A 10,267-nucleotide genomic window follows, 5' to 3' on the forward strand; every position below is an offset into this window, starting at 1 on the left:
GTGATTGAATGATTGAGTGATTTTTGGTCCAGTGTGTTCAAGGAGATCTTTGTAGGGGACATGGGTCAAGAGATTATTTCCCAAAACTCTCCAGAGCCCCTGTGATGGAAACCTGATAGAAGCCAATTTCTGCTAGGATCTTACACTGACTTCACTCCCATTCCACCTTTGGTCTCAATGATCAAGAATTAATGGGCTCCACAAATTCCCTGATTGCATGGAGTGACACCTTTGTGTCTTCTGTTCCTTCGACAGTGTTATACTGAGAGACAGAATATAAAAATGTTCTGGCTGTTTTTCTCTGAGATTTTATACTTTGACACATATTTAAGGTACAATTTCAAGAAGGCACAAAACTCTTTACATTGCTTAATAACAAAAAAGAGATTGAAACGGAGTTTGTGCTACAGTAAGTAACTAGTAGTTAGTGTCAGGAAATGTTGGATTTACTTTATTGGTAGCTATGATGGTATGGGGATAAAGTAAAGCCCAGAGAATGAAGTAACATGGTCCGAGGTCACACAGCTCCTAAATGTCACACTCCACTTCTCACCTTTGCACCACATTTCAGTGAGCAATGAGTTCTGAATAGGTTCTAATGCATGGCTCACTTTTAACATGCAATTCAGAAGAAAGACTGCCCGTAGCAATTCTGGGGGAAAAGTAAATAATGTACCTATGGGCTTTCATTGGATGGAAATAGGGTTGCTCATGGAGGAAAGATTCATTGTGAAACTGATCACTAGCATCTGTTTCCTGGACAACTTCCATCCAAATGCTTTGAGGTTGCTCAGCTTATAGCCTCACCCCACCATCCAGAAGGGTCCAATGAGTACAGAGGAAGAAGATGAGCCTCAAGAGAACCCGAGCTTGAAGAGGAAGGACCAGAACAAGAGAGGAAGCCCCAGAAGGGTGGGCATGTCTACACTCTCCATCTCCCCAGCACCTTCTTCAGGGCCCTTATTACCTCCTTGTTCTTCAGGCTGTAAATGAGTGGGTTGAGCATTGGAGTGAGGATGGTGTAGAAGATGGAGGTGGCTCTGTCTCCCGCTGGTGTCCTAGCAGAAGCTCTCTGCATGTAGTTAAATATGCCTCCCCCATAGTAAAGGCCCACCACAGCCAGGTGGGAGGAGCAAGTGGTCAGGGCCTTCTGTTTCCCCTCCATGGAGGGCATCCTAATCACAGCAATGAGGATCCGGGCATAGGAAGCCACAATGACCCCCAGGGGCAGCAGCAGCATGAGCACACAGCAAGTAAAGATGAGGTCTTCAAAGAGGGAAGTGTCAGCACAAGAGAGCCTCAACAGGGCTGGGACCTCACAGAAAAAGTGGTCCACCTGGAGAGAGCCGCAGTAGGGGAAGGTGAAGACCATGCCCACGTCAATCACGCTGTCGGCCACTCCACCCATCCAGGATGCCAAGGCCATCAGACAGCAGGCCTTCCAGTTCATGAGCACAGGGTACCTCAGGGGGTGGCACACTGCCACATACCTGTCATAGGACATGACTGCTAACAGGAAGCACTCCCCTCCTCCTACCATGACCACGAAAAAGACCTGAGCCGCACAGCCACCCCGAGAGATGAACTGACTGCCCGAGAGGTAGTTGGCTGCCATCTTGGGCACCACCGTGCCCATCATGGTCAGGTCCATGATGGAGAGCTGGCTGAGAAAAAAGTACATCGGGGTGTGCAGGCACTTGTCAGCTTGTATGAGCAGGAGGAAGAGGATGTTTCCAGCCAGGGCGGCAGCAGAGGCCAGAAGGACAAGGGAAAAAAGGAAGAAGTCATATGGTGAGTAGCTGAACAGACCCAAAAGGATGAAATCTGATAGGGATGTGTGGTTCCAGAGGTCCATGGCCTTGACCCTGAGTGAAAAATAAAGGAGCAAACATAAGAACAAAATGACTTACCTGGCATCTCCATTATACAAGGAAAATAACTGTCTCTTGTGTCTTCTAAAGGACAATGCCCAGCCCGCTGTTATAACCCATTCTTTCCTCCTGCAGTGAAAATCCATTTCCTCTCAGTTGTCCTCAGGATTTGATTTTATTTCTCCTGAAAGACTAGGGAGCAAGCCCCCAGAGGAGGAGCTTCAGGGAATGCAAGGAGGAGAGAGAAAAGGGGTAGTAAGTAACAGGTGAATAGCTGTAGATGTAGGAGAAGGGGACACAGATTTAAGAAGATGTAGGGGAACAGAATTTGTCACCCGAAAATGTCTCTTTGGCATGTGGATTATTTCAAGCTTAAAACAATCAGGCCCAAAAGACTAAAGAGGAAACTTTGGCCTTCCCCCAAGTGCCTAAAAGAATTTCAATAGAGTATTTTTCCCGGAATAGAGCTATTACCAGAGGTATCTGCACAGAACATTCACCAAGTGTGTCTGTGTGGGGGAAACTCTAGGCAGGGTCTAGAGACCAGGGAGGATTCTGTTTCCCATTGTCACCACATGGCCCAGGAAACATTTATTTACCAAACTTTGGCTTTTTTATCTCCATGTGAATTGCCTTCCTCCCTTTGAAATCCCAAACCACTACCCCCAAATCCTCTTTTGTCTTGAAAGCTGAAGATGGTATTTAAGAGGAGGGCTTTAGCCCTTTTGGTGAGTTACTTAGTTTTCCCAAGTCTCTCTCAAGTATGCATGTTATTAAACCTATGTTTGATTTTGTCCTATGAACCTGTGTCATGTCAATCTAATTCTTGAAGCAGCCAGAAGAACCCAGAGAGGCAGAGGAAAGTTTCTTCCTCTTTGACAGGGGGGAAGTGAGTACTGAGGATGGAGAGAGAGAGAGAGAAGGAGGTGAGAAAGGGGGTGGGAAAGCACAGGTGTAAGGACAAATACAAATTGAAAAGAACAGAAAAGACTCCTTTCTCCATTTTCCTTAGCAAGTACTTTAAAAATGTGCAATCATAAGTTCCTTCTCTCTCTGAAATATGTAAGCCTTTAAAAGTAAAATAAGCTCTAGCCAGATTTCTGACCCAGGAATGTCTTCTCAAGGACCTAGAAACCATCTTCTTGAAATGTAATCATCAAGGAAGATAGAGCCCTTACCTCTCAGGCTCTGTAAGAGGACAGGACCCTAACTTCAGCAGGCACTTTGCTCCAAGTTGTAGAATTATCTCTTGTCATGACATGTGAGAAGTCTGTATTTGCTTTGGATAAATCCAGCTAACACACGCAGATAGTCACGCCAATTACCAGGTGAGTCAAGGATAAACTCTGTGTGACAAATAGTGCTGCCAAGTCCTCTTCATTGAGGATTAGTAATAGTTTAGCTTGTGAGCATGTGTATAATGGGTTGTCACAGCCTCACTATAAAAAAGGGTGACAATCTTTCTGTCTTTGCAATCTCTGAGCAGATCACCTGTGATTCACACCATATTCTGATTTAATGTTTATTCAAATATAAGACCATTCTCTTTCTCTTCTACCTTTGTGGAGTGTTTTTCAGGGTATGGGTAAGATTAGGTTTTTAATTATATTTTCCCAACACAAGAGACATTGTAACAGAGATTTTTCTGTCAAATGTATCATGAGAAACTCAAAAGCTCAGAAATGCCTCTCTGGACATAGGCTTACTTCCACCTCACCCTGCTAATTGGACTGTGGGGTGTGTGAGGGCAGAGACTTGACAGATTTGTCTCACAGTTGTCCATTGGTCAACTCGCATAGTGCCTAACTTTGGTGGCCTCTAATCTGGTTTGAAAATGTGACTGTTTTAAGAATCAGTGACACTTGCTAACTTTACCAAGGATAGAACAGCCAGTGCTCACTGCACAAATGGCAGGCTTCCAGAGGTGGTTTTTTTTTTTTTTGGAATGTGAGTAATCTCACAATTACAATTAAAGAATTTCCCCTAATGGAAATTGTAAAGGCTATCAGAGAGTGACAAAGACCATGGAAACAGTTTGCTATAGGAGGATAATTATGAACAGACAAAAAAAAAAGAAGCAGCAGTGAGATTCCTGGGGTCCTGCAGCATGACTGGGGTCATGCTTATGTCTCTAAGACATATGAGAAGATGTTTTTGAAAATGTACATGTGCCTTGGTTCCACCCCGTGGTGGTCTGGCTACTGGGTCTGGATGCAGCATCATCATATGTGACTTTTTAAGAGCTCCCCAGGTGATTCTGATGGGACATAGGTTCACACACTGGCTTAGGACGATGTGCATGCACAATGCCATTTTCACATTAGCATCAGTGAGAAAGGTATCTAGAGGCGGAAGATCATGTCAGCAGACAGGCAAATCCTGGGACATAGCGAGTTACAGGGAAATGCCAGCAAAGGAAGCCAGAAAACAGCTCAGGGAGGTAGATTTCTAAATCAGCAAAGGCAGGAATGAAGAATAGCCACAGATACCAGACTGATGAGGGCACACATATGGCAATGACCCACCAGGTCTGTTTGCCTATTTTGGAACTGAGTCCAGAGACTGGAGAACAAATAAGCAATGATAACAAGTTTGCCCAAGTAAACTAGGATTACCATCTTTCAGGTCTCTGATGCTGACAACCTTTGGCAACAAGGTTGTCTCTGTGTGCAGCTTAACACTTTATAGGCTGAAGCTAGAAGTTAAATCTACTTCTTCCCCATCCTGGTCACCTTTAATCCCTCATTTGTCAGGTGTTCCCTTATCCTGTTCAGCACCTACCACACCATTCAGCTCTCCACAGTTCAGCATCTACTCCATTCTGTGGAGCTCAGCAGAAATGGATCAGAATCAAGAAATATGTAAAAATCTATTCTGCAGTGCAGTACAGGAGTAGGTGGTGGCTTGAGAAAGATCCTAACACAGAGACTGTCTTCCAGTTCCATGGCTCCAAATAAAAATTTATAGAATTAACCATCCAAGATGTTCTTCTACATCTCACAACGTTGATGAGCTCATGTTCCAGGTTTACACCTCTAGTTGCAGAGGAAATATCCTTGGAGACCCAACTCAGCTCATAACCACCTTGGGACCAGAGAGACGCTCCATCACAATTGGGAAAACAAAATTAATGAAATGGCTTCAGGACAAATTAATGAAATGGCTTCAGGACAAATTTCATTTCCCATTTCCTGAGCTCTGAAAAATGCACGAGACTCCCTTCTAAACAAAGGAAGAAGCACCCATGACACATCTCTTCACTCATCCACTTCCACTTCCCACAAGGGTCTTCACCCTCGCCTCACCCATGGGAGCTGGGGGAGAATTGATCACTACTGCCTGCCAGAGTGAATAACTGGCTACACTCCAGGAATTTAGTCATGAATGCCAAGAAGTGGAGCTTAGTCAGTTCTTCTCAAACCTTGTACTCAATTGGAGTCCTATAATAGTTCTTCTCAATTATTGGCTTTTCATTGCTCATTCAACAAATAATTATTTAGCATTGTGGTTATAAATGAAGAACAGTCAAATGAGAAAAGTAAAAGGTATTCATTCAGACCTTGGTACAGCAAGGGAATCAGCTGTTACCACTTGCATTTTGGGAGGGACGCAATGGCAGACACTCTAACCTTCTGAGTTCTTAGCTGATAGCTGTAATAAAATATTCAATAATGTAAGAAAAACAAACAGAAATGTATTAACATGTATATCTTTTGTATACATGGGAGATAACTGGGGAGACTGAATAACTCTGAGCTGACTTAGAGTTTAGATTTAATATGATCTTAATTGCAAAAGATGAGTGAGGTTATAGGCCACTTAAGGGAGAGTAGGTGGTTTATAGAAAGATGGGGATTTGTGACAACCACCTTCCTTTGTAGGATATGTTTATAGACACATAAGGGGAGTTCAGAGAAAATCTCTCCCAGCCTTCATTTGTTTCAAATGTGTTTAGTTCAAAATAATTGATTTAGCAAAGTGGAATATCTAGAGGTATCATATTCTCCTTCTCTTCAAAACATATAATCGGTAGGTAAGTCACAAAACAGGGAAGAGAGGAAAATTTTTCCCTACTGTAAAATATTGACTCATAAGTATAGGGAAAGTATGGGCTTAGGAAACTAACCATTTTGCAAGTATCACAGTTGAACTATTCAGGAATGCACCAGTGGAAGCTAATTATGCTGTAACGGGGGACGGCTTAAGGAAAAACAGCCTTAAACTTTCCACATAACCACTTACCAATTACAAAGGAAAAAGTAAGCACACAGCAACTGGTCAAAGTTAGCATCAACAGTAAAGGGGCAAAAGGTCATGTGCTCAGAATGTGATTCTCTGAGAAGAACACAACATGAATTATGGAGTAGTCCAAGAAAAGTGCATTGCCTGAATCTAACCATGAGGCATCAGAGAATCTCAAGTGATGGTCATTTGATCATATAATAGGCGTGCATTCTTCAAAAACATCAACATGATGAAGGACAAAAGAAAGAAAAAGGCTGAGAAACTGTTCCATGTGAAAGGAGACTATAGTCTCCATGAAACTTGGACTAGATCTCGTTCTAGGGGCTCCAAAAGGGTCACCATATGGATTATTGATTAATTTGGAATATGAGCCATACTTTGAAAGAGTATTGTGCAATGTTAAATTTCCTGAACATGATAACTGAATTGTGGTTAAGTAAGGGATTATTCTTTTTTTTTTTTAATTTTATTTATTTATTTATTATTTTGGGGGGGGTACACCAAGTTCAATCAGCTGTTTTTATACACATATCCCCATATTCCCTCCCTTCCTTGACTCCCCCCTCCCAAGTCCCCCCCACCCTCCCCGCCCCAGTCCTCCAAGGCATCAAGTAAGGGACTATTCTTGCTCAATGTTTTAAGGGGTTCAGGGTGCATTCACTTGCAACCTACTCCCTATTAGTTCCAAAAAAAAAGTAATTATATCTATATATAAAAGTAGGGGAGAAAGAGACTGAACAAGGTGGAGCAAGTGTTACAAAGTGGTTTCAAAATGGCATATCTGTAAGATCATACATTTCTTTGAACTCTTCTTGCAATTTTTTGTAAGTCTAAAACTATTTCCAAAAAGGGGGTGTGGAGAAGCCCTCTGCATGTTTTTTCCTCTACAGTTTCATTGTTAAAAAATTATAAAACATGCAAAAAGGCAAGAAAAAACCTTTTACCTGCCAAGAAAATAATGCCCTCCATACAGGTATATCCATAGCTGACACAGACTTAGGATTAGAAGACAACAATTTAATTTATATTTATTTATTTTTTTATTTTATTTTATTTTATTTATTTTGGCTGCATTGGCTCTTTGTTGCTGTGTGAGGGCTTTCTGTAGTTGTGGCGAGTGGGAGCTACTCTTTGCTGTGTTACATGAGCTTCTCATTGTGGTGGCTTCTCTCGTTTTGGAGCACAGACTCTAGGCATGTTGGCACCAGTATTTGTGGCATGTGGGCTCAGTAGTTGTGGCTTGTGGGCTCTAGAGCACAGGCTTGGTAGCTGTGGTGTACAGGCTTAGGTGCTCAATGAGTGTGGGTTCTTCACAGAACAGGCTCAAAACTGTGTCCCCTGAATTGGCAGGTGGATTCTTAACCACTGTGCAACCAGAAAAAACCCAGAAGATAGGAATCTTTAAATGACTAGTGTAAGTAGATTAAATGCTGTAGAGATGAGTATGGGGTAGAGTGAAAAAAGAGAAATGGAAGTTCTGAGAGAACAATAATGAAATTCTGGACCTAAGAAATACAATCTTAAAGAACAAATTAGTGTATAAAAACAGATGATTGAACTTGGTATAGCCCCCCAAAAATAATAAATAAATAAATAAAATTAAAAAAAAAGAAATTAGTGGATGAGATTAAGAGCATCTTGGATACAACAGAAGAAAAAAAAATTGTGAGCTACAACAGAAATTGTCAAACTTTCTCTACATTACCAGATAGTATATTTTTAGGCATGGCAAGCCACATGATCTATGTCACAGCTACTGAAATCTGCCATTTTTGCACAAAAGTGGCCTTAGACAATGTGTAAATGAATGACTGTAGCTTTAATCCAGTAAGACTTTATTTTAAACACAGGCAGTGAACCATATTTGGTCCATGGGCCATAGTTTCCTGACCCCTGCACTATAAGACAAGTCAAGAGAAAGTCCTCAAGCTAAATGCAGCAAGAGAACTGAATGGTAACAAATAACTGTATTAGAGACCTGTGAGAAAATATCAAATAATGCAACAAATGTGTTGAGAAGTCCCAGAAAGAGAAAAGGGAAATATTTCCCCCAAACACTTGACAAGGTAATGGCCTAAAATTTTCCGTCAGTATATTGATATATAATGCCAGCTCAAAGATGCAACAATCTCAGGAACACTCAAGTTGAATGATAAAAAAAACAAAACAAAGCAAAACAGACTTCAACATATTATTATCAAGTTGCTGAAAACGTATAGTAGAGAGATAGTTTTAAAAGTAACCAAAGAAAACAAGACACATCATAATTAAGGATTGCCATTGAATACACACCTGAACTCATCAGAACTAGTGGGGAAAAGAAAGCAATGGAAAAACATATTTAAAGTTTAGAAAGAAAAATTCTGTCCACAATTACAAGGAAAAAACTGTAAAAAATAGAAACACATGGAGGCTAAACCATATGCTACTAAATAACCAAGAGATCAATGAAAAAAATCAAAGAGCAAATTAAAGAACACCTAGAAACAAATGACAATGAAAATACAATGACCTAAAATCTATGGGATACAGCAAAAGCAATTCTAAGAGAGAAGGTCATTGCAATACAATCCTTCCTCAAGGAACAAGGGAAATATCAAATAAACAACCTAACCCTACACCTAAAACTATAAGAGAAAGAAGAACCAAAAAACCCAAAAGTGAGTAGAAGGAAAGAAATCATAAAGATCAGATCAGAAATAAATGAAAAAGAAAGGAAGGAAACAACAGCAAAGACCAATGAAACTAAAACCTGGTTCTTTGAGAAGATAAACAAAAGTGATAAACCATTAGCCTGACTCATCAGGAAAAAGGGAAAAATGAATATCAACAGAATTAGAAATGAAAAAGGAGATATAGCAACTGACACCACAGAAATACAAAAGATCATGAGAGACTAGTATAAGAAACTATATGCCAATAAATTGGATAACCTGAAAGAAATGGATAAATTCTTAGAAAAGTACAATCTTCCAGGCCGGAATCAGGAAGAAATAGTAACTATGAACAGACCAATCACAAGTACTGAAATTGAGACTGCGATTAAAAATCTCCCAACAGACAAGAGACCAGGGCCAGATGGATTCACAGGTGAATTCTATCTAACATTTTGAGAAGAGCTAACACTTATCCTTCTCAAACTCTTTCAAAATATAGCAGAAGGAGGAACACTCCCAAACTCATTCTACGAGGCCACCATCACCCAGATACCAAAACCAGGCAAAGATGTCACAAAAAAAAGAAAATTACAGACCAATATCACTGATGAATATCGATGCAAAGATCCTCAACAAAATCCTAGATAGAATCGAACAGCGCATTAAAAAAATCATACACCATGATCAAGTGGGGTTTATCCCTGGGATGCAAGGATTCTTCAATATATGCAAATCAATCAACGTGATATATCATATCAACAAATTGAAGAATAAAAACCATATGATCATCTCAATAGATGCAGAAAAAGGTTTTGACAAAAGTCAACATCCATTTATGATAAAAGCTCTCCAGAAAATTGGCATAGGAGGAAATTACCTCAACATAATAAAAGCCACATATGAGAAACCAACAGCCAACATCGTTCTAAATGGTGAAAAACTGAAAGAATTCCCTCTTAGAACAAGAACATGTCAAGGGTGTCCACTCTCACCATTATTATTCAACATAGTTTTGGAAGTTTTAGCCACAGCAATCAGAGAAGAAAATGAAATAAAAGGAATCCAAATTGGAAAAGAACTAAAACTGTCACTCTTTCCAGATGACATCATATTATCCATAGAAAACCCTAAAGACTCTACCAGAAAACTGCTAGCACTAATTGATGAGTTTAGTAAAGTAGCAGGATACAAAATTATTGTGCAGCAATCTCTTGCATTCTTATACACTAACAATGATAGAGCAGAGAGAGAAATTAAGGAAACTCTCCCATTTACCATTGCAACAAAAAGAATAAAATACCTAGGAATAAACATGCCTAAGGAGGCAAAAGACCTGTATGCAGAAAACTTTAAGACACTGATGAAAGAAACCAAAGACAACACAAACACATGGAGGGACATACCATGTTCCTGGATTGGAAGAATCAACATCGTGAAAATGACTGTACTACCCAAAGCAATTAACAGATTCAACACAATCCCTATCAAATTACC

At 40.3% G+C, this 10,267-nt stretch overlaps 1 protein-coding gene across 1 annotated transcript; it reads right to left on the minus strand.

Moving 5' to 3' along the window:
* Positions 1-922: 922 nt before the first annotated feature.
* Positions 923-1,855, minus strand: LOC130836680 (olfactory receptor 2M5-like). Its single transcript, XM_057709106.1, has one exon. It carries the CDS (start codon positions 1,853-1,855, stop codon positions 923-925), a length of 933 nt encoding a protein of 310 aa, XP_057565089.1.
* Between the last annotated feature and the right edge of the window lie 8,412 nt (positions 1,856-10,267).

Source organism: Hippopotamus amphibius, chromosome 15 (genome assembly GCF_030028045.1).
Source record: "Hippopotamus amphibius kiboko isolate mHipAmp2 chromosome 15, mHipAmp2.hap2, whole genome shotgun sequence".
NCBI classification, from domain to species: Eukaryota; Metazoa; Chordata; class Mammalia; order Artiodactyla; family Hippopotamidae; genus Hippopotamus; species Hippopotamus amphibius.